The sequence below is a fragment of the Buteo buteo genome, chromosome 4, assembly GCF_964188355.1.
Source record: "Buteo buteo chromosome 4, bButBut1.hap1.1, whole genome shotgun sequence".
In the NCBI taxonomy this organism is placed as follows: domain Eukaryota; kingdom Metazoa; phylum Chordata; class Aves; order Accipitriformes; family Accipitridae; genus Buteo; species Buteo buteo.
The window spans coordinates 1,639,611-1,663,563 of record NC_134174.1 but is presented as its reverse complement, the minus strand read 5'-3'; the positions used below and the strand labels follow the sequence as shown (position 1 = coordinate 1,663,563).

Genomic DNA, 23,953 nt, shown 5'->3' with positions numbered 1-23,953 from the left:
TATTCCCTTTCATCTGGTTTCCGATGAGCGCCAGAAAGCACAGGGTCATTCTGCCAGTAATACCACCCAAGAGAGGAAAAAGGGTATCCCATGGAGCCTCGTCGCTGGACCTGGGACATGGGGCTGTCCCCTCTCCAAGGGACAAGCGTTTCCGTGTTCGGAGCAGCTCCTCGGCAACCCGTTACCCAGCTGACCATCTCATGTTTTGGGGATGTTGGGCGGGATTCATCTCCTCTCACTTGAGCTGTGTCAAGGCTGGGAATTGCACCACAACAAGACTCCTCTTCCTCTGTAACTGATGAAAAGCAATTCACCCCATCCTCGCATGCTGTTTGAGACTAGAAGGCCAAAGTAGGTTTTTAACAGTCCTTCAATATTATCTCCATTTCGTGCTTTTCTTGCTTTCATCCTCTTGCTTAGGAAATGAGTCAAAGTCAAGAGACTTTCAAACCAACTGAATTTGCCCATTGGCGTAGATCTACTAAATGAACTTTCAGCCGGTTTAAGTTTCTCTCCTCCCTTTCTCCAACTGTGTTTTTATTACCGTATGTTTCCTATAACCAGCTCTTTATAACAGAATAACACATTCCACCAGCTTTTACAGTGGAGCAACTTGGAATATTCTGCATTGGCCCAAACTGGAAGCAAAGTGGGGAAAATTAAGAGATAGACTGGTTATCCCAGATAAGCAGAACATCCCAGATAATCTTCCTTTTGCAGAGCTGCTGTCCCTGTCTTGTATGAGCTGTTGCAGCCACCTCAGCTCAATATGCTTCCCTGGGCCAGGTCCAGCTCCTCTCACCTTGCTGGTTCCCAATTCTTCCCATCTGTAGACACACCCTGCTCTTCTTGCCTCAAAAGGCCATATCACATGAAAATGTCACTGAGATTAAGTCAGTATGTCACCACACTGGCAATGTTGCACGATTTACCACCCAGTCATATGAGACAAGCTTGTCACCCAAGCCACCCTGTCCAATGGGACCACCTTTACCTCAGGTAATACCTTCTGAATACACCGATTTAGCACGCAATTCACACAACCCTCTTCATTTACAGGATTTCAGGACAGAAATATGAATTTCCACCGGTACAGCACGCAAACAGACCCAAAATCTTTAACTGTTGACCTTGGCAACGCACGCTCTGACATACATTACTACGTGCAATCAATTAATTTAGTTATACAGCTAACTCGGCATAAACACAGCAACGTGTGGCTCTGCACGACAGCAGTTAGTCAGTCTCCCCCCCCCCGCCATCTTCACACCTTCCGCGGCGCGCAACAACATGGCCGCCCGCCTCACGCGCCCCTTCCCGCCAAAACGCGGCGCCCGCCAACGGCCGCGGCGCGAGCTCCCCTGCCCTCCTCACGGCGGCAGGCCCCGCCCCCTCCCCCCGCGCGCGGCGCGGCCGGTGACGCCGGCGGCGGCGCTCGCGCAGGCGCAGACGGTGCGGCCGGTTCCTCTCGCCTGTGTGAGGGCGAGCGATCTGCCGTGCTTTTCCCCCCTCCCCGGCTGGGAAAAGGGTGTCCCTGCCTTCCGTGAGGGGAATTGTGTGTTCCCTCACCTCCCCTGACCCTCAGTCCTGCGGCAGGTACTGTGACTGCCCCCCCCCAGCACCCCCTGGTTCCTGGGGCCTGCATGGGGGGCTCTGAGGGGACGCTGCCTAGAGCCGGGATGTGTCTGGCAGCGAGCCGCGGAGGCGTAGGGTCACCTGTGTATGACAGGGTTGTGGGCGGGTGGAGCTGTGGGGCCGCCTTTGTGTGATGGGTCAGGATGGGGAGGGGGGGGAGTTGTGGGGCCACCTCCGTGTGACAGGGGTCAGGATGGGGGGGGGGCAGGTGTCGGGCCTCTTCTGCATGACAGGGGTGTGGGCAGTGCGAGCTGTGGGGCTGCCCGTGTGTAACGGTGAGGTCTGGTGGGGGGGGAGAGCGGTGAGGCAGCTTCTCTGACAGTGGGGTCTGAGTGGGGGGAGCTGTAGAGGCCCCCCGGGGTGGAGTGGGGCTGCTGCTGGCTGAGGTGGAGATGTGGAGGCTGCCTGCGTGTGACAGTGCGGTCAGGGTAGGAAGAGCTCAGAGGATCCCTGTGTGTGTGGCAGGGGAAGCTGGGGGGGTTCTTTGTCTGTGACAGCGAGATCTGAGTGGAGGGTGCCCTGGGGTCTTGGGCAAGGGGAGCTGGGACTATGTGTGACAGAGGGGCACGCATGGGGGAAGCTGGGGGATTTGGGGCAAGAGGAGGTGTGGGGGACCTCCATGTGTGGCACTGAGATCAGTACCTTATGGGTTGTCAAGGTGAGGCCTTCCCTCATTACTATGCCTTAGTAGAAGAGGGCAGGGGGTATGGGAGGACATATTTCGGTCTGGAGGTGAAAACCCCACACCCAACCTTCCTAAGCAAGTAGAAAGGAACCAAGTCTCACTTCTATTTCAGTGCCTTAACAGTGCAACTTCTGCTTCTGCAGGAGGACATGGTTCAGGGAGAGAGGCTGAGAATGTGAGGATGGGGGAGAGGATCTCTGCTTAGGGCTGCTACATTTGTCAGTGTGGGAAGGGAAGTCTTGGGGCTCAAATTGGATCAAAACCCTGTCAAGAAAAGTACCAGGCAACATGTTCTTGTATAATTCTTCCAGTAATCCTGATGTTAACTATTTCGCCATTGAATCATTGTACCAGTAAGAAGCAGGTAATGTGATTTGGGGTCTGTATTTTTTTTTTTAAGGTAGTAATGTACAGTTGAAGTATTTCTCCCAAAAAGCAAATTATTTATGTTCCCATCTAGTGAAGAATTATGGGACAAGTTTTTAAGCAAGTTGCAGGAACAGTAGCATATTTTGGTGACGAGACTAGCAGAAAAGGTCACCAGAGTTATTTCTTTCACATAAGGTGTTACTGGGCATAAAGCTTGCTACCTTTCAGATGTGGTGAGCCCACAGGAGGTGGCTGTACAGTCTGAAAATACTCTGTTACCTACTGAAATGAGTGGGAATTTTCAATAAAAACACTGCAGGATTGTGCAAGGCCTTTCCTTCCTCTGTCTTCCTTTGCCTGGAGAAGGCAGGAGCTTTGTCTCTCGCTTCTGAAGGATGTTATTTTTCAAAAATGAGGTTGGAATCTGTCTCTATCCTCTCATTTGTACCTCACTGGAGAAAATAGACGCTGTTGAGGTGACAGTGCTGGCAGTAGAGTTTGTTAAAGAAATATTACCTATTTTTACTGATAAAAAGAATCTGCTTTTTTTTTTTAATGCACTAAATATGACTCTGGCTAAAGATAAAGCCCAGTTATATAGTTTGGTTTGGATTACTGCTTTTTTTTTTCTTTAATCTTGTGCTGACTGAGAATCTTACTGTATAAAAGTTAACGGATTTTGTCATTTCTCTGTGTTTGTTGTTACAGATAATGACACCAGAACAGAGTCCAGTGAATCCCCTCATCGACAGGACCATCAAGATGAGGAAGGAGTCTGAAGCCCGGAAAGTGGTCTTGGCCTGGGGACTCCTTAATGTGTCTGTTGCAGGCATGATATATACTGAAATGTATGTTAATTGTTACATCTGATTCAAACAAGCAAAGCATCTACTTTGTATATCCCTAAGTATTTCCTGGGACTGAATTGTTGCAAAAAGGTAACTTCTTGGTTTTCTTTTCAGGACTGGAAAACTTATAAGCTCCTATTACAACATCACATACTGGCCACTCTGGTATATTGGTAAGTTGCTGCAGCATTTAAATTAATATTCAGGGTTCTTTTCTTTTTTCACTTGTCAGCTTTATTGCTGGGGAGGTCACTTTTAAGCGAGCCTTGTTTTTTTTTCTTGGTGTGATGTTTTGTTTTTTGCTTGTTTTTTTTTTAAAATTTAAACCAAAACTTTGTTTTGTTTTCTGTTATCTCCCTTGAAACTGTTGGAATTTCATCCTTTTTAGTGACAAGTAAGGAGTATTAACAGCTTTCTTAGATATATCATGAAAGGGCATAAAGAACTTGTTTGATGCATTAAATCTGTTTAATGTGTGGAGACTACTGCAGATTTTACTGCTGTGTTGTACTGTGAGTGTGGATGGCATTTCACAATACTTAAAGTTTGTTTCAGAGGAGTAGACTAAGCTAGCTGTGTTGAATACTATTAGAAGATGAAGTGAGGGGGAGAAAAATCATGAGATGAGTGACAGATGATTTGACAAAAGATGGTTTTTGAGAAATACTGCAAAACTTCATTGCAGTAGTTTATGTCCCTTTTGGAAAATGACCATCCATTTTTAAAAATTCGATTTTAGCAATATAAATTCATCTCAATGAAGAAAGGAAAATTATCTCCAGTGGTTCTTGCATAAGAAGGTGAAGAAATCTTAGCTACTTGCCCAAGTTCGTACTTATTGATAGCACTAATAATGACCTATTTTTAATGGACATATGCCTGTTTTTGCAGATAACACACTTTTATTATTCCCCATGCTCAAGCTTTGTTAATAACGTCTGTGTTTCTTCTAGAACTTGCACTTGCATCTCTGTTCAGCCTGAATGCCTTATTTGATTTCTGGAGGTACTTCAAATACACAGTGGCACCGATGAGCTTGGTCATGAGTCCTGGCCAGCAGACCCTGCTGGGGTTGCAGAATGCAGGTGGGTGTAATAAACCTCTCTGGCAATCTTTTTTATTCTTTTTTTTTTCTTTTGAGATGGTATCTTTCTCAATGGCAGGATTCTTCAGTGAAGTGAGTTCTGAATTACCTCATCTGACATGAGCGGTAAACTGAATTACCTGCAGCATATTAAAATTCACAACATTGAGTAGTAATTTGATGAGTGTTTGTGGGGAGAACTGGAGGAGGAGCAAACACACATGGTGAAAAAGGACAGGATGATAGTGGCTGCTGAAGGACAGTGAGAGACTCAAACACTGTGAGGTTGGACAAGGAATTTGTAACCTATACACGGGACTAGGAGCAAGGCAGAGAGTGTGGATTTATATTTACTTTTGATATCCTACTAATATCATGCTGGATAACGAGAACCAAATTAGAGGGACAGACAGACCTTCCTGCAAAGTCTGAAAATGACAGCCCAGAGAGCAGTCGTTCAGAAAGCTCTTGAACATCAAAGCAAAGTTTTAAAATGCAGCAGAACCTGAGTTCTGCTAAGTAAATAAATCAAAAGCAAAATGCTAGCACAGTGGTATTACAGACTGCTAGTCTGCTCCTAGAAAACAGGAAGCAGATAGGAGTAATGCTGTATCACCAAAGTTCAAGGATCTCATATGTTTGTTTGCACAGATAAATTAAGACATTCAATGTGCTAAAGATGCATGAAGTTGGGAGGCAGAGTAGCTGATGAAAAGGTTACAGAAGCCCCCTGGGTTTTGCAAGGTGCCTGGTAACATTTAACAGAAATCTGAAGCTGTAGGATGTGTACTGACTTGTGGTCTTGTGTCTCAGTCTTCTTTTTTTTTCCATCAGTGGCTTGACTGCTGAGTCCTGTAGGGGCCAGATTTTTCTAGTGTCCCTTCTAGCATCTTTATAAATTGCCTTAAGATAGTGTTGCGTATGTATTTGTTGTGCGTTTAAAGGGGGAGGAGAGTTTGGGGCTGCTGCATCCACACTGCTAATTCTGTTTTTCCTTATTGCAGCGGTACAAACAACTCCACCACGTGAGCTGGCAGCAAAGAAAGTCCCGTCTTCGACACCTTCTCCTCCAATCCAGGGTCAAAGCGTGTTGAGTTACAGCCCATCCCGCTCCCCCAGTGCCAGCCCAAAGTTTACTACCAGTTGTATCACAGGGTACAGCCCTCAGTTACAGGCTCTGTCAAGCAACAGCACTTCTTACGGCAGTGCTGTAACCTACTCACCAAGCAGCAGCTACAACAAGGTAATGACCAAGACAGCTCCTAAGGGTACAGTTTGGTCCTTGTGTTGTGCTGTATGCCATTGAAGGTGAGCAGCAGCTAGCGGAGAGTTGTGTATGTGTGTTTGTTCCTTTTGCAAAGTAGATGTAAATTTGTTGTATTGGGATTTGTGCTTTTTCCCTAGTGTCGCTTCATTTGTTTTAGAGTGGCTAATTTGTTTCAGAACAAAGCAAAAATAAGAACCTAAAATGTAAATACAAAGTAGAAAAAAAATGACACAATTGTTTGGTTTTATTCACCCGAGGCTTCCAGCTTCAGCCCCTCTCCTGGTGGATCACCATACCCTATGAGTATTGGACCAGTGGAAAGCGGCGGGCTAAGGTCTCGTTACCGCTCTTCACCCATTCACTATAATTCTCCCACTGGCAAAGAAGACTATATGACAGAGCTCAAGTCACTGGACACCTTCCTTCGAAACGAAGAAGAGAAACAGCACAGAGTTCAACTAGGTAAATAAACAAACTGATTTGATCGGAAAAGTTTGGCAATGAGAAGGTGTTGGTTTTATTTGAGATTGGCTTTTGCGGATGGGAGAAGTTGCAAAGGATTCCAGTGTACTCGTACTAGTGAATAGACCTAACTCGTTTATGGTAATCACCTGTGACCTTGGTAAAGGCTGCTGCTGAACAGTTTGGTCTTCTACTGAGTAATTAGGACATGAGGTAGGATGGCATTGTTTCTACATGTCTCCATGGCTTAGGAGCTTTGGAAAGTTTTCCTCCAAAGTATTACTTTGAATAGGATATATGCTGCTGTTGCAGCATATGGAAACGTGTGCTGATAGATTGTCTCTGTAGCATTTGTTGGCTGTAGTGGACCATGATAAGATGTGAGGCTTTATCACCTTGATGAGAGGGATATCTTGTGGAGAAGGCATTTCAGATAAAGGGGGTGAATTACCTGCAGGCAGTTTTTGTCCAGGATAGGGACAATCAAGGGTGAAATCAGTGTTTATGCAGACTAACTTCAGTGTATGTATTCATGGCAGTTCGTGTTCGTGTCTCTTGTCAAAGCCTTAATACACTGACCTATTGTGCCTCTGCTGTTGCTTCCGGAATTACTTGGCAATAATTGTACATGACTGTTTAATGTATGAATCGTTTCAGGAAGTTCAGATTCCAGCTCTCCTTCCAGCAGCCCAACTTTTTGGAACTACAGCCGTTCCATGGCAGACTACGCACAGATGCTGAGAAAGTTCCAGTATCAGCTGGCTTGCAGGTCCCAGGCTCCATCTGCACACAAGGACGAAGCTGATCTGAGTTCAAAACAGGCTGCAGAAGAGGTAAATTCAGCAGCAAGGTGGTCAAGAGGGAAAAAGAGGCCCCTAGATTGTACAGCTTTGTGTAAAGGTTTGGATTTGAGCTGTATCAAGAATGTGGGAGGGGGAAATCCTCTAGCATTTAACCATCTTCATACAGCTTGCAAGATTCCTTGTCACTGTAAATGGACATTGCAAATTCTGAGTTGTAGTTGGAAAATTATTTCTCCCTCAGAGAGCAAGGCTTATGCTGGATAAATACATTTGTGACATAAAAACTGAGTTGAAACTGATCTGTATTTAACCCAGTGGAACAGCTGAAGGATATAAAGCACTGCCTTTACGATTGTGTCTGAAAGAAGTCTGATGCAAAGGAAGACAATTCATGTGGCTTCAATTAAATTTGATCGATTTTCTTTATTTCCTACATTAAACTAATGAAGGTTCCATTCAAATACCTCTTAAATCAAGCCTACAATTCAGACCAATTTTATCCTAATAGAGCGGAGAGCTTAAAACTGAATTTGGGCTCACTCAAGATGATTGTACTGTGAATAGAGAGTGGGAGTGCCATATGTGAAGCTGCTGTCGAAGTCACAGCATACAGGCAGCAGATGTATAAAAACTTTGCGAAAAATACTATTTGAATTACGTGCTGTAGTTAGTGTCAGAAATTTTCGTAGACCCTAAAAACTCTTGGTATTCTGTTAAGTTCTCATATGTACTAAATAAACCTTTCCATAGGTCTGGGCACGGGTGACAATGAACCGGCAGCTCCTTGATCACATGGATTCCTGGACCGCTAAGTTCAGAAATGTAAGTCCCATCTCTAAAGACTCCCTAGTTTTTAAGAACAAGCGCAGCAGAGTGGAAAACTACCTCCGTGTCCCCTGTATGCCGAAGGAGGCAGGAAAAATTGCAGTGTCTGTTTGAGGATTGGGGTGGGCTGGAACAAGGAGATAAAAACACAGCGTGCTTGTAAGAGGGGACTGCTGAGATGTGTTTTCAACCTGACCTCGGGGTTTTGTATTCTGAAAACTTCACAGCTGTGAAGTTCATCCACCTTTGAATGACAAACAAAAGCATCTCGGATATAACAAGATTTGGTTTTCCTTGCTGTAACTCAGATTGCTAAATTGATGTTTCTGTAGTATTTCTAACTCATTCTCCTGGGCTCAAAGCATGGAAAATTCCAACCCAAAGGTTGACTTTTTCTGACAGTCATAATAAAAAGCAAAAAGAAAAACCTTGATCTTATCAATAGGAATTGCTATAGCAGAGGGGACTTAATTGCACACTGTGGCAAAATAATTAGTAAATCTAACTTTTAATTGCCCCTTCAGTCATAGCATCTATCAAGTATGTAGCTTTACAAAACAAGCTTGTTTTGGTTTGTTTTTAAATAGTAAGATCAGTGAAAAGCAAAGATTTGTGTGAGATCCATACCAGATTCCTGAGCATCTGTTCCTAAATCTAGGGCCAGCTTGCTTCAGTTTCCAAATCCTGTCACATACAAATCCCACATATAGTGTTTATCAGCTCCTTGATTTCCTGAAACAAATGTGAGAGGACCCATCAAAGTATAAATTATCTTTATGGTTGGACGGCTGTTCTTCGTAATACTCCTTTCCTCATTGTTCAGAAAAGCTTCATCTGATACTTTCTAGAGATTTGTTTTCCTGACTTCTTTACATTGAATTTTCTGGCCTTTTAGAAGGTAGTAGAGAGTCACTTAAACTCTGCCTAACTTGATATTCTACTTTAATTACTTTCCTCCTTGGTTGCCTTCAGTGTTTCTTTTGTTAAGCTTCTTTGTGATTGTAATGGTGATGATTAATAGGGTGTAAGCTAAGGGTTGGGGTTTTTTAACATTTTTGCTGCTTCTGACCTCTTGAATTTTCACATATTTCTTTCCTAGTGGATTAATGAGACTATTCTGGTGCCACTTGTCCAAGAGGTCGAGTCTGTGAGCACTCAGCTGAGAAGAATGGGGTGTCCAGAATTGCAGATCGGAGGTAGGATAAGGCAGTAGCTTTGGGGTTCCTGGTGGTGGTTGATAGAGGGCTGGCCGCTCCATAGCTGGGGTGTTGAATAGGTGTTGTATAAATTAGGTTTGTTAAATGTTACTGTTCCATTTCTGCTCTATATTGGTGTGCTCTTTGTTCCGTGTCATGCATTTCATTAGGCTGGAAAGGTTCTTCATAAGATTTCTGGAAATACTGATGAAGTCACGCTGATGCCTGTCTCATATAAAATTCATAAACCTCTCTCTTTTTTTTCTTTTTTTTTTTTCCCCCTAAACTTCCTGCTGGGGAATTACAGGCTCAAATTATCATTGATTATTGCACATTAAGCTGTCAGAAAACATTTCACGGATAGATGTACTATAAACTGTCAGGGTCTCCCTATAAACTCTCAGTGTCTCCAGTCCTATGTGCTTTTCCAAATTCTTCCTTAGAATCAGCTGCTTTCTGAAAGAACTATTTTTTTAAATTCTGATGAACTAACTGGAGTTCTGTTTTTCATGTCACGAAACAATTCTGAACAAACTGCTTCTCTTGTTGCTTCAAATTTATATTCCCTTAACCAAGAAGTGGATTTGATATGCTGCATTTAAATTAAATTCACCTTTTGCAGGCTGTTTCTGGTAGTGTCTCCTCAAGGGCTGCATCCATTGTGATGCCTGCAGAAAAACTGGTCAATGCTGCCCTCGTCCTCACCTCATTACTCTCCCTCTGCTCTTCAGAGTGGATGTTGGTTCCTTGTAGCTTTTATATTCTGTGATGCGAAGCAGACATCTGCTACTTTGTTGGAATTGAAATGAGCGTTTGGGGTAGTGTCACATGTTCAGTGTTTCTAGGACTTTAAATCATGCACCAAAAAGGAGAGCTCTTTGTAGCGACGCCTGGTAAGGGAGGTTGTTGGGAGTTCTGTGGTGGTCGTAGCTGATGTACTGGCTCTTCTTGTGTTGCAGAAGCCAGCATCAGCAGTCTGAAGCAGGCAGCGCTCGTTAAAGCTCCGCTCATTCCAACCCTGAATGCTATAGTGCAGTATTTGGATCTTACACCAAACCAGGAGTATTTGGTCGAAAGAATCAAAGGTACGTGGTGTCACCGTACTGACTTTAAACCACTTCCATTACCACGTCAAGTCATGGTGGCATCAGACGTTCCTTCAGTGGAGGCATTTGAAGAGTTACGGCAGGGATGAGAGCTGCTCTTAAACAGGAGAGATATTTCTTTGCAGCTTTCTCTTTTTATAGCGATGGAATGATGTGGGACTTGGATGTAACTTTGAGAATGTTTTAAAAAGCCTTGTTTCTCATTTTCCTTCTGCATGCTTGGGGTGCAAAGTGCTGGATTTAATCCCCTCATTAACTACAAATAAAAATCATCCTGTAAATTTACGTCCCCATATTAGTATCTTTACAAGCATTTCATTAGCTGAATTTTTCCTCTTTTGTACACCAGAAACATGTATGAACCTCCTGAAACTAGCATAAAATACCGCTTTCATACACTTTCAACCTGCAGTAACTGAATAAATCTTGTTGCTTTCAGAGCTTTCTCAGGGAGGATGCATGAGTTCATTCCGATGGAACAGAGGAGGGGATTTCAAAGGCCGCAAGTGGGACACCGACTTGCCCACTGACTCCTCTGTAAGTTTTGAAAGACGTCTTGATACGGCAGCTTAAAGTGGGTTGCCTTTTGGCACAGGTTTTCGAGGGACTAGTCAGTAAGTCTTTTGAGGAACGTGGTAAAATCCTGTTAGCATCACTTACACAGGTAATCCCATTGTAGTTGGCGAGATTCCGTGGGGAATAATGCAAATGGGATTGGACATTGCGTAGATCACAAAAATGCAGTTGCATATCTTAGTCTTACTTAAGACTCCTCCTACTTACTGAGAGTTTATAGGGAGATTTCCAAGGTGCATCTCCCAGATTTCTAGAGACTTTTGGCATTTAGCCCAGAGAAATTCTTTTGTTTTGTCCTGTTTATATATAATGAACACAGAAAGTACCATATTGCAGATAATTTGGTGAGGTTGCCCACATAAAATGTTGAGAACTCTGCGGGAAGGGTTAAAACACAACTAGCAGGCTGTAGCATGATTTTCTGGGTTCTGGGGCTTTATTTCAAAATTTTGGCATTCTTAATAAGACCCAGGACCAGCTCAGGTTTTTCCAGTGATTTTTGTTTTGCCTTTCATGAGGAAAAAGGAGAAATTTGCTTGATAGGTGTGGTGTCAGCGAAGCCGTAATTTGATTTCATCTGCCCTTCTCAGCCAAATCCTTGCAGTTAGTGCAGAACCTATCACTAAAACAGATGGCTTGGAGTTCATGGCCTAAATACACTAAGTTTGCCAAATTCTGCAAGATGCCGGGATAAAGTTGCTTGTGCGGGAGCTGCGCTCCTGACGTGCAGCAGCAGTTTTATCGCATTGTGACTGACGCTGTTTCACTTACTGGAAGAAATAAACTTGCCTTCACGCCAGCGGCATGCCTGAACGGTTGACATCTCTGCTTTAAGCATTGAGCTGCCTTGGGCTCCTAAACACAGAGGGGTTAAGTCAGTGTTGCAACCACAGACTATCAAATACTGTAACTAACACCTGAGATTCTGGCAAGAAAGCTGCTGTATTTTTAAGGACGCTAAAGTGAGATTTGTTTTCCTTTGCCCAGATCATTATGCACGTATTCTGCACTTACCTCGACTCCAGGCTGCCGCCTCACCCCAAGTATCCCGATGGCAAAACCTTCACTTCCCAACACTTCATTCAGACACCGGATAAACCAGGTACTGGCACTCACATTTAGCTGCTCTTTGCCTCTTGGATGACGTCAGCGCCTTTGAAATCCCTTTCGTCTCTTAAACTTTTCATTCACAGACACTTCAAATGAAAACGTGTTTTGCATCTACCAAAGCAGCATCAATCCGCCCCACTATGAGCTGATTTACCAGCGCCACGTCTACAACCTACCCAAGGTAGGATGGTGTTAGTGTTCTTCTTCTGCTGTCAGGAAATCATTGGCAGGTCTGATTTGGGGGTTTTTTTAGGTCCTAGCCACATTTATTGACTATTTACGTGTAGGCCAGCCCAATGCAGAAAGTAGACATTAGCTTGGTCTTTGACCACAACACGGTACTTAGTCTGCTACTAAATAATAGCTTTAGTATCTATTTGAGATACAGAAGTACCGTGGTTGCAGCTTTCTCTTGTTCATTTTCTGACAATTTATTTTAAAATACTGAGTCATGTAATCCCTGATGTGTGTTATCTCACCTTAAGGCCAGCGAGCCCGGTGCTTGTCCGTAGGAATTCTGGGGGGAAGCCTCCAGTCTCAAAATAGGGAAATTCTCCTGTGAATTTTAATTTTATATTGATCCCTGTTTGTTGCTGGATCTCTGCTTTCTGAAAAGTTTCAGCATTTCAAGTATTTGGGGATGATAATCCAGCCAAAAACCACCTTTGGTCTTTTTCTGGTATTTACCCAATTGAAAAAAGTATTAAGGCAAAAAGCCACAACCCACGCCGTAATGCCACCCCATGATGCCTTTCTCTGTGATTGCTTATTCTGCCTGAAATACTGCTATGATTTCCTGTCAGTGACTTGATTTCTAAGTTCTTTTCTCTTCCTGTGGATTCAGGGCAGAAACAACATGTTCCATACCTTGCTTATGTTTCTGTATATCATAAAGACAAAAGAATCCGGCATGCTGGGGTAAGTAACTGACGTTACCTGCCATCACACTGCGTACGAGATGTGAACGGAGCGTCCTGTTTTGAAGCGCCTTGTCTGAAGGCACTTCAAACTGAAATCGCTACAGCGGGATGATATTGGTGGTGTTAAAATCATCTTCTCGCTTGAAACAATCGCAGCTTTTTCATAAAGTGGGGTCGATCTGACGTGTGTGAGCAATAAAAGCGATGTCCAGATTCCCCTTCGTTCTGAAAGAGCCACGCTCGATTCACGGCAAAGCGCCTGCGTGTTAAAATGCCGAAGCGTGGAATTATTAGGTTTTCGGTTAATGTTTTAAACAGGCACTTTAATTTACATGTGATTTATTGTGATAACTTTTGTTTGTGCAGGCGTGTCAATCTTGGTTTATCGGGAGTCAACGTTCTGTGGATTTTTGGAGAGTAACATCTCCAGCGGGATGCCAGTTCAGAGGAACGCTGCTCCTCTGGCAAGATGAACTGAGCGGCACCATTACATTGTTGACTTAAACACAGACTTACTATGAATCAGGATAATTTAAGCTCTGCTTTGTGGGAGGAGGGGAAGCATTTGTAACTCCTGTGCAGGTTTTGTGACGATATTATTTAAAACATTTCACAGTCAAAACGCTACTACATATGAACACCAGGCGGGTTTTCTCTTTCCGGCTCCTCACCTGAATGAACCCTGTTCAAAAAGCCGTTTGCTGTTTGTCTTCCACGGATCTGTCAGTGCCGTCACCACTTAACTGATCTTGGGACTAAACGCCAACGCCTTGGAGGGCTGGAAGAGGCCTCCTGAGGTTGTGCACAGCTGCCAGCGGCCTGTCACTTGGAATGATACAGCAATTTGGCCAACTTTGGGATGCAAGAAATTCCAGATAGGCACGAGAAGAACGAAGTCAAAAACTTTACACTCATTTTGGGTCATTTTATTACGTATGATAAGAAAAACATTTTTTTATCCCTGGCTGTTGGTGTAATTGGGTTTTCTGACCCCACGAAAAGGTGTGAAGGAAAGAGAAAACCATGTTTGACTTGCTGGTTTCAGTAAATAAGATTTTTTTTTTTTTTTTTTTTTTTTTGTACAAAGTAAGCATGCCACCCAACATTGGCAGTCTTGCGAGCTCTGAAATACTGGGTGCCTTTGGTACAGCCACAGCGTTACCCTGCCTTTGCTTTTTAATTGATTTTTACGGCTCCCAACAGCTTTTTTTGCTAATAACCTCTTATTTTGGGAGCCTTACGGACTGCCACATGGCTTTCAGCACCTTGGCGAGAGACCCAGCTGTATAAACCCGCGGACTTTTTAAGTCCCTGCTTTTGGGGATGTACCTTTTGGGGGGAAAAAAACACTTGGATTTCTTTCAAAGAAGAGGTCATTTGATATTTGCCAAAAACCTTTTTATATAAGGGAAGAATCTGTTGTAAATTCTGACAAGTGAGGGTTTTAGAAGTGTATATAGTTAGTTTTAGTAGTTAGTTATTTTTTTAAAGAGGGGTAAAAATTCCTAAGCCCCAAGATGCTGAAGATCTTTATGAGCTGAAGACAAGGGTGAACAACATCGTCGTAAACTTGTACATCTAAGACATGAGAATTACCCTGGCTTGTTGCCGGGGGCGAGAACACCACGTGTTTTGTTACAATAATGTATTTTTGTACTGTATTTTTTATTGCCAGCCTCAGGCACGCACTGCCGGGAGGGAAAAAGAGGAATTTACTGTGCTCAGGGCAGGTGTGCTCACTTTTTTATCTCTGGGGGGGAGCTGCTATTTTTTGGTGTGAACCAACTGTTACTGTCAACTCCATCTCCTCAGGGAGGCACAGGGTTTTTCCGAAGGGACTGATAACAAAATGGCTCATTTGGTTCCCCTATTAAATGAGTTCGTTTTATTAAACGCTTGTTTCGAGTTTTACTGCGGTTCAGCATCGATGTACCAAGGAGGAACATTCAAGAACCCCAAATCCCACACCCTGAAGGCAGCGCGGGGCTGTCCCCGTTGCCTTTCGCCCCTCGAGCTCAGTTACTCTCGTGTGCGAAAGGCTCTTTACGTGCAGAAATTTTCTTCTTTGACCAAAAAAAATGGGTGTTTCTTGAGAAGACCCCGTGCCGCTATTGCACCTCCAGGACCCTGCGCGCTCTTGGGGATCCCTGTGCCGCCCTCCAGGGTCCTGCGCAACCTCTTCCCCACCCGGCCCAGTTCCCAGTGCACCCCGATAAACCACGGTCTCTGGTCCCCAGCCGTCCCAGTTCCCCGTGAACCCCAGTTCCCAGTGTACCCCGATAAACCACGGTCTCTGGTCCCCAGCCGTCCCGGTTCCCCGTGAACCCCAGTTCCCAGTGTACCCCAGTTCCCAGTGTACCCCAATAAACCACGGTCCCTGGTCCCCAGCCGTCCCGGTTCCCCGTGAACCCCAGTTCCCAGTGCACCCCGATAAACCACGGTCCCTGGTCCCCAGCCGTCCCGGTTCCCCGTGAACCCCAGTTCCCAGTGCACCCCGATAAACCACGGTCCCTGGTCCCCAGCCGTCCCGGTTCCCCGTGAACCCCAGTTCCCAGTGCACCCCGATAAACCACAGTCCCTGGTCCCCAGCCGTCCCGGTTCCCCGTGAACCCCAGTTCCCAGTGCACCCCGATAAACCACGGTCCCTGGTCCCCAGCCGTCCCGGTTCCCTGTGAACCCCAGTTCCCAGTGTACCCCGATAAACCACGGTCCCTGGTCCCCAGCCGTCCCGGTCCCCTGTGAACCCCAGTTCCCAGTGCACCCCGATAAACCACGGTCCCTGGTCCCCAGCCGTCCCGGTTCCCAGTGTACCCCAGTTCCCCGTGTACCCCAATAAACCATCCACTACAGTGCCCCCAGATAAACCGCGCACCCCAGTGCTGGCGCACCCCGGATTCTCCTGCACCCCGCTCCCGGCGCAGACCCCCCTGTCCCCTCGTACGCCACGAACCCCGGATCCCCGTGTACCCCCAAATCTCTGTGCGCCCCGATCCCTGTTCGCACGGACGCGTCGCTCCCCGCGCACCCCCGTCCTTGCGCACCCCGATACACCGCGCCCCCCCCCCCGTTCCTGCGCACCCCGGTTCCTCCGCATCCCCGTCCCTGTGCACCCCCGTACCCCGCGCACCCCGGGTCCCCCTGTGCCGGTGTAAACCCCCCCCCCATCCCCGTTACACCGCGCATCCCCGCCCCCGGCGGAGGCGGTTCGGTCCCGGCCCCTCCCGCCGGGAACCGGGGGCGGCTCCCGGGGCCCCGCCCGGCGCATGCCCGGCACCACCCGTTAAATACCGGCGGAACGGGCCGGACCGACACCCTGACCGTCCGTTTCCCCCCTCCGGGACCACCGCTGCCCCCGCCATGGCCAGCGAGGGTGAGCCCGGCCGCCGCTGTTGCTGCTGCACGCAGGATGCGCCCGGTGAGCGGCGGGGGTGTGTGTGTGTGTGTGTGTGTTTTGGGGTCGGGTGGGCACCGGCGTGGGGGGGGGTTCCCCTCTCCTGAGCATCGCACCGGGGGGCATCCCCCTATGCCGGGTACTGGGGTGTCCCCCCCCCTCCCGAGCATCACACCGGGCACCGGGGGGTGTCGTGTCCCCCCCCATCCCGAGCATCACCTGGGTACCACCCCAGGAGCTCTGTGTGTCCCCCGTGGGGTTTGGGGACCAGGGTGACATCCCAGCACAGCAGCACCCAGGTGTCCTGCAGCGCTGAGCCCGGGGCAGGATACAGCCCTAGCGTGACTTCAAACCCCCCCCCCCCCCAGATGTCCCCAAGGCCACCGAGCCCCGGGGTGACAGCGATGGCCCCCGCCGCGGCTCCCTCTGCGACCGGCACTGTGCCACCATCAACAACGTGCAGGGCGACCTGGGTGACCTGGGCTGCCACCTGCACCGTCCCCGCGTCCCCCCAGGTAGGTCGGATGAGCTGGACGCAGGGCAGCGGGGTGGGGGGGGATCCCACACCCCTTGTCACCCTCCGTCTCGCCCGCAGCCCTGTCCCCCCCGTCCTGCTGCCAGCAGCACTCGGACGAGGTCTGCGAGAGCTGCGTGGTGAAAACCACCCTGACGGCCGAAAACGTCGTGGAGGCCAACAAGCTCTCCAACAACTACAAGGTGGGTGCCTGCGGCATGGGTGGGGGCACCCAGGGGTGCTCCTGGATGGCTGTAATGGGTTTTCTTTTCCTCATCCCACCCTCCAAATAATAATAATAATAAAAAAAAATCTTGCTGCAGTTTGGCTTCAAGAAATGGAAGAGCCACGTGACGGCGCGGCCCTGGGAGGACCGATCGGAGATCGTCAAGGAGCTCTACTCTGACCTCAACGTCATCCGGGGCTCTGGAGGTGGGTGGCCCTGGGGACAACCCTCTGCGGTGGCAGCGTGGATTTGGGCTGTTGCAGGTGATAACGGTCCCATCCGGTGCCTCCCGTCCCGCAGGGTCCACGGTGACGTGTGGAAACGTCCTCTACCTGCTGCTCTTCGGCTGGTGGCTCTCGCTCCTCTATGTCCTTGTGGCTGCCATGATGTTTGTCACTATTGTGGGGGCTTCTTATGGTGAGTCCCAAATTTGGGATCCCCATGTGAAGGGCTGGGTGAGCCGTGGGTCTCCTGGCTGAGCCTGAGATGGCACTGATGGGTGCTGGCATCTTTTGGGTCCCTTCCCTGCAGGGTGGCCCTGTAGCTAGGGGGGACATGTGTCCCCCCAACAGATCTGATGCTCGTGTCCCCACAGGGTGGCTCTGCTGGGACCTGGCCGGGTATTTCCTCTGGCCCTTTGGCAAAGTGATCCAGAAAGTGGAGGTAACGGCGTGCCCCGAATTGGGACCCCACTGGGGGGGATAAACTGCAGTGTCCCATGCCGCACCCTGACACCCCCCACCCCGTCTCCCCCAGGTCCCCAAATCCCACCGGGCGCTGGGCACGTGCGAGGCCGGAGCAGAGGCGAGCGGCGCGGGGGAGAGCTCGGCCCTGCTCGGTGGTCCCGTGCCGCGTCGCTGGCGCCCATGGTGCTGGGCAGATGCCAGATACTGGGTAAGCCCCACGCCGGACACGGTGACACCCCCCCTCCTGAGCCTGGGCACCCCAGGAGCCCCCCATCGTGGTGGGGATAGCACCCATGGGTGCCTCCGCTCCACTGGGGTGGGTGTTTTGAAGGGGCGGTAAACCCTAAAGGCAGTTACCTATTTGCAGCAGCGTGCCGGCACTGTGGCGTGGCTGTGCCTGGGCTACCCAGCGCTGGTGCTGGCCCACGGGCTAGTGTGCATCACCGCGTGGCTCCTTATTGTCCTCATCCCCGTGGCCAAGCTGAGCGCCCGCACTGCTGCCCGCGTCCTGCTGCTGCCCCCAGAGCGGGTGCTCGTCCGGCGCCTGAGAATGGTGGGTGCCTCTGTGTGGGGGCGAGGGTCCTGCACCCCGCTCCGGGGTGGATTTTGGGGTGGGGGGGGGATGCTCAGGGCAGCGTCACCCACTTGTCCCTCTGCCAGACGGAGGTGCCGCTGGAGGGGGAGGTGATACTCTGCTGCTACCGTGCCGTCAACCCCTACTACTACAAATACGCTGTGGACGGCATCAACGTCTTTGCTGTCAGTATCCTTTCGTGGACTGGAGTGGGGACGGTGGTGGGGGGGCTGACCCCAAATCCCACCTCACCTCGGTCATCTCCTTGACTGGCCACCCCAGACCTGCTGCCGCTGGTGCTGGTGACACTGGTGCTGGGCTATGTGGACAGCCACAACCATTTGACCAGTTCCCCCATCAAGTTCACGTTGGCCCTGCTCTCCATCATGCCTCTGTCCTACTACATCGGGATGGCCATTGCCAGGTGAGCGGTGGCAGGAGGGACACTTGGGGGCAAGGCAGGGACACGTGCCAGCCCCGCTGACGCCCTCCTTCTCCTCCAGCATCTCGGCCCAGAGCAACTTTGCGGTGGGAGCGGTGGTGAACGCCACGTTCGGCTCCATCACGGAGCTGACCTTCTACATCACGGCCCTCATCAAGGGCTCGCGTGAGGGCAACCGCTGCTACGCCGAGATCGTCAAGTCGGCGTTGACGGGGACGCTGGTGGGCTGCGTCCTCTTCGTCCCGGTGAGATGGGGCGGCACGCTCGTGGCGTGAGAGCGCCCGGTCTCGGCAGAGAGCTGGGAGGATGCTGTGAGCAAAGCACCGACGGGGATTTTTTTTTTTTGCGGGGGGGGTGCTTTCTCCATCCCCAAGGGTCTGTGCATGGTGATCGGGGGCATCCGGCACCAGGAGCAACGGTTCAACAGTCGCTCGGCGGGCGTCAGCTCGGCTCTGCTCTTCCTCTCTGTGGGAGGTGAGTTGGCGATGGGGGTGTCCCCAGGTTTAGGGGGGGTCCCACGAGCATGGGTGCCCACCCCATGTCCCTCCATCCCCGCAGGCGTCTTTGCCCCGACGCTCTTCTCCAAGGTGTACGGGAAGCTGGTGTGCGGCGAGTGCCACAACGTCACCCAGAACCCGCTGGGCCACTACCTCTGCCACAATTGTCACTTTGACCTGGTGAGTGGGGACGTGGACCCCTGACCGCTGGGGTTTGGGCTTGGGGATGCTCTGAGCCCTCCTGGCTCCTGCTCTCATGCTGGGTGGTGGCAGCGGGGCTGTCCCTTGTCCCCAGCATCCCCGTTGACAGGCACTCTCTCTCTGCAGATGGAGAACAACGGCACCCTCTACTACAGCCACGTCCAGTAAGTGCCCGCTGGGGGGGGGACAGGGTTGTCCCCATGTTGGGGTGGCATCTCCTGGGCTTGGTCATGGTCCCGCATCCCTCCAAGGTCCCCTCTCAGCCCCCAGTGAAGGGCTCTGATCCAGCACCCCAACTCCTCCATCCCCAGGGGACCACCCCTCGGGTCTCCACGCCAGACCCTGGTGGCACTGAGCACGTGTCACCCGTATCCCACAGACCCCTGGTGTACACGGTGTCCCTCCTGCTCCCTGCCGCCTACCTCATCGGCCTCTTCTTCACCCTGAAAACTCACTCGCACATCTACGACATCCACATCAGCGACTGTCACAGTGAGTGTCCCCAAACCGCAGGATGCCCCGGCTGCGGGGCTGGCTCTTCTCACCACCCCAGAGCATCCCACCACCTCTCTGCTCTTCCCCCAGTGCCTGGCCACCACCACAGTGCTGTGGTCCACTGGTCTCGTTGGCGGGCCCTGGTCATCCTCCTGCTCTCCACCCTCTGCATGTCAGCCTGTGCTGACCTGGCCACGGAGCACATCAGCCCCATCCTCACCAGCTCCACCATCTCACAGGTGAGCGTGGGGACAGGGATGGTGGTGACCCGGGTTTGGGTGGCCCTGGGGATCAAGATGTGCCCTCCAGGGATGGGAACCTGCCCTGCCTGCGGGGTTCAACCTCAAAAGCTGGGGGAAAGATGTTGAGATGCTCCACACGCCGAGGAGCTTGGTTGCCCACAGCCTGGATGTGGTCAGGATCAGGCCATATGCATGCGCTGATGTCACCTCTTCCCGGCAGTACTTCATCGGTGTCACTGTACTGGCGATGGTGCCTGAGCTGCCAGAGATCGTCAACGGCATCCAGTTTGCCCTGCAGAACAACCTGAGCTTGAGGTGAGATGGCTCAAAAGGATGGGTTTTGGGGTGTCCTCCTCCAGCGTGGTCCCTGTGCCCTGTCCCAGTCCCATAGCTGTGCCTTGGTGCCAGTGATGGGCTGCCCAGCTTCATGCCACTGGTGGGTCCGATCCCTGCCAACTTGCCCTCAGGGAGACTTAAAGCCACCCAAAAAATGGGGCCAGAACCAGGTTGGGCTGCATGATTTGGCTCCCCAAGGTGGGGTTTTTTTTCTCACCCTGAGCTGAGCGACCTAAGGGCTGCTGGAGACCTGGTGCTTGGCAGCTCTTAAGTCCTCTGTCCTCCCCAGCATTGAGATTGGGAACTGCATCGCCGTCCAGGTCTGCATGCTCCAGATCCCCATCCTGGTGCTCTTCACCATCTTCTATGTGAGTACCCCCAGGACAGCCCCTGGGTGACCTCCCACAGCGGGGTTGGGGACACGCAGCGCTCCGTGAGACGTGGCAAAGGCACGGCCACCAGCCCCAGTGTCTCCTCTCCTCCCCTCGGTGCAGGGGAAGATGGGGTCAGATGTCTCCTACCTTGGCTGATGCTGTCCCCAGCCCTAGGGACATGTGGCAAAGGGGGCTCAAGGGGTGACGCGCAAGTCTCCGACCGCAGTTGGTGCAGGGCTGTCCTGGCTGGCCATAAATCCAAAATCCTCTCTGCCTCGCAGCCGACCAACTTCACGCTTGTCTTCAGTGACCTCCACGTCTACGCCAGCATGTTCAGCGTGGTGCTCATGAACTACATCTTCATGGATGGCAAATGTGACTACTTCCAAGGTGACTGCTCGCCCGTGAGGCTGCTGTGGGACTCGGTGTACCCACGTTCCCTGTGCTGATGGGGTGGGGGGCTCCTGGAGTCAGCTGCTTGCTGCAGCTCTTGGCCTGGGGTGGCTTGAGCAGTTCTGGGGTCTTGGTTGACCATCCTGGAGGTGCTGGAGCTGCCACCCTGTAGCAGTTCCAAGGAGGACCGCTCCCTCTTCCCTCTTAATAGGGAGTTTAAACCCCTTTTAACTGAGATTTTGCAGAGGACCATGAAAGTCCTCTACAGTGGGCTAATCCAGACCACATCAGGTCTTAAAAGCAACCTCCCTCCTTGCTCCAGGGAGTAACCCCCTCCAACCTGCTCTGTCTGCCCTAGGCACGGTGCTGGTGATGGTCTACTTCATCCTCCTGGCTGTGTATTTCTTCGCCCCGTCGCCCAGTGGTTGCTGAGGTTTGGACTCTGCTTCCTCCAACCCTCCAGTTGGGTTCAGCCCTTGTCAGGGCGTTATCCGGTGTCTCAGGGACTCGGCTGGGCTGGCTCCGGGCTGGAAGCATCATTTGCTGAAGCTCCTGCTGCTGCCTGGCTCCCCCAGTGGGGTGCCACGGGGCTTCAGTGATGGGAAGGGTGGTGGCAACAGAAGCACTCATGAACCAAGAAGGAGCCTCAACGCCAGAGCACTTTACAGAGGTATTTCCAGCCCACGTCTGTGTGGCTGGAAGGAAAACTGTCCTTAGAGGAGGGTCTTGAAGGGGGTTTCTGTGTGGTCTCAAGGACAGACCCCTCCCTTGGGATGTATTGCACTGGGAGAAGGTGCCCGAGAAGATCCTCACCCTTCCAGGCAATGGGTGATCCTGGGCCTGGAAGGGACTTGTGTCTGGGGATCACTCAGGGCTTCTTGATCGTACTAGAAATGCACCAAAAGGTATTTTTCAGCTGTTTTGTCATTAAAGCAGTTTGTACAAAACCAGAAACAAGCTCGTTTCTCCTTAAACGAGCCTTCGGTCCCTGTCTGAGCCCCTCTGTGCCCCCCACCCGGGTCAGTGATGGTCTTGGCGTGATGGCTACTTGGTGGCCACCAGGGCTGGCTCTCAATGGTGTGGGTGTTGGGCACCAGCGATGGCTCAGTTGGAGCCAGCGTCCCTAGGAGCGGAGCACGACAGCGCTTAGTGTCCTCTGTCACAGCACCGGAGCAGGTGGCAGGGGAGATCCACCACTGTGCCACAGGGCCAGGGCCAGCAGTGGGGTGGCTGTGGGCTCCAGCTTTCTCCGTGACACTCCCTAAGCTCCAGCTCTTGTTTTCAGCCTGGTTTTGTCTGACTGTCTTAGGTCATCCTTGCTCGGAGGTCTTTTAACAGGCTCCTCAGAAGGGTCAGGGATGCTCCCGGTGCCGTTCGCAGGGTACGAGGTGTGATGTGCCGGGGACCGGCTCATCTCCCTCTGTGAAGGGAAACACCAGCAGGCGAGGTGAGAGGACAACGTGGGTGGCTTGGACTGATTTATTATCAGAGCTTAAAAAAAAACCAAACCAAAACAAAGCAAACCAAAAAACCCAACCCAAAAGCAAAACACTGACAGATACAGAAATACAGGCAATGTGGCTCCTGTGCCCCTTCTCCATCCCCAGCCCTGCAGGGACGTACTTTGGCATAAAAACCAGGGACGGGAGCGCTGCCTGCGATGCGAGTGTTGGACTCTAAAGGGTCTCACAGTCAACGGAGAAACAGGACTAGACTTTAAACAGCCCACAGTAAGGCAGGCAGCAGCCTGGGATCCCCCTCCTTCCCAAAGGAGGGCGGCTGCTCGTTAGCAATTAATAATGCTGCTTTTTCAAGCTTTTCTTTGTTTTCCTACTATAGCATCGGTACGGACAATCCTGCTGTCATTCATACAGACATTTGGGAAGATTCCTGGGCAAGTACCCAGAGTTGGCTGACGGCTGCAGCTGGGCTCGATGGCACAGGGCAGTAAGAGATGGAAAAGGAGTAGGAGGGGAGGGCAGAAGGTGATGGCACCGAGCAGGTTCTACATCTCACCTGAGGCTAAACAGACAACATCTACCCTGGGGTGAGGGATGCTTGGGACTTCTGGAGCCAGATCCAGCCTTTGTGTTTGGGAAAGCGTGGTAGGGCCAGCACTGTGGGTCCCTTCCCTAGTGCCCTGCTTTGCAGCAGGACAAGCCCAGCAGTAAGTAGCTGCTGGTGGCTGCAAGGATGCCCCAAAAAGGTCCCACATCACCCTGAGCTGCCCTACTTGGTGCTGGGAGCAGGGGAAATGTTGCAGGATGAAGGCAGCAGGGCTGTCCCACAAAACCCTGTTCCGAGATGGCTTTCTCTCTCACTGTGCCCTGTTCCCATCCCAGGCAGCATCACGGATCCTCTTTGCTCCTCTTCCCTCCATCAGCTGCTGAATCCTTTCCCTCTTCCTTAGGGAACTGACCCTGCCCTGGCAGAAGCAGTGACACTCTGCCCTTTTGCTCAAGTATGGTATTGCATGGATTGGAGTTAACTTTCCCTTAAAAAGGAGGAACTAGTACTTGGGCTAGAGGTGAAGACAAGCAGGAGATGGAGCAAGAAAAGCCTGGAGCTGCTCAGCCTTCAAGCTGTAGCCCAGAGCGAAGCCTCTGCCACCATAAGCCAGGGAGAAGCTTTTATCATTCAAATATTCAATGTGCAGTAGACTAGCAGCAACTCAAGCAAACCCTCAAAAGGGAGCT

At 50.5% G+C, this 23,953-nt stretch overlaps 2 protein-coding genes across 5 annotated transcripts; both read left to right on the top strand.

Moving 5' to 3' along the window:
* The first annotated feature begins 1,437 nt into the window (after window positions 1-1,437).
* On the top strand, window positions 1,438-14,759 carry TMEM209 (transmembrane protein 209). Of its 3 annotated transcripts, XM_075024541.1 has the most exons (16): window positions 1,461-1,596; window positions 2,632-2,684; window positions 3,398-3,537; window positions 3,652-3,710; window positions 4,491-4,622; window positions 5,626-5,864; window positions 6,146-6,350; window positions 7,008-7,183; window positions 7,904-7,975; window positions 9,078-9,174; window positions 10,134-10,259; window positions 10,720-10,817; window positions 11,844-11,958; window positions 12,050-12,147; window positions 12,811-12,884; window positions 13,253-14,759. In XM_075024541.1, exons 2-16 carry the CDS (start codon window positions 2,640-2,642, stop codon window positions 13,305-13,307), a joined length of 1,731 nt encoding a protein of 576 aa, XP_074880642.1. In that variant the 5' UTR covers window positions 1,461-1,596; window positions 2,632-2,639; the 3' UTR covers window positions 13,308-14,759. The 3 variants fall into 3 exon arrangements, with proteins under 3 accessions (XP_074880644.1, XP_074880642.1, XP_074880643.1); XM_075024543.1 differs by lacking the exon at window positions 2,632-2,684 and having other exon boundaries at window positions 1,438-1,596; XM_075024542.1 differs by lacking the exon at window positions 1,461-1,596 and having other exon boundaries at window positions 2,374-2,684.
* A 1,432-nt stretch (window positions 14,760-16,191) lies between these two features.
* Window positions 16,192-22,202, top strand: LOC142030515 (uncharacterized). 2 transcript variants are annotated; one of them, XM_075026757.1, is made up of 20 exons: window positions 16,227-16,301; window positions 16,646-16,792; window positions 16,873-16,994; window positions 17,115-17,223; window positions 17,318-17,434; window positions 17,613-17,680; window positions 17,774-17,911; window positions 18,071-18,256; window positions 18,364-18,466; window positions 18,560-18,701; window positions 18,781-18,964; window positions 19,094-19,193; window positions 19,278-19,396; window positions 19,544-19,581; window positions 19,797-19,909; window positions 20,003-20,151; window positions 20,375-20,469; window positions 20,780-20,858; window positions 21,146-21,254; window positions 21,616-22,202. In XM_075026757.1, the coding sequence occupies exons 1-20, from the start codon at window positions 16,244-16,246 to the stop codon at window positions 21,687-21,689; spliced, it is 2,250 nt and encodes a 749-aa protein (XP_074882858.1). In that variant the 5' UTR covers window positions 16,227-16,243; the 3' UTR covers window positions 21,690-22,202. The 2 variants fall into 2 exon arrangements, with proteins under 2 accessions (XP_074882857.1, XP_074882858.1); XM_075026756.1 differs by having other exon boundaries at window positions 16,192-16,301; window positions 19,797-20,151.
* The last annotated feature ends 1,751 nt before the right edge of the window (window positions 22,203-23,953 follow it).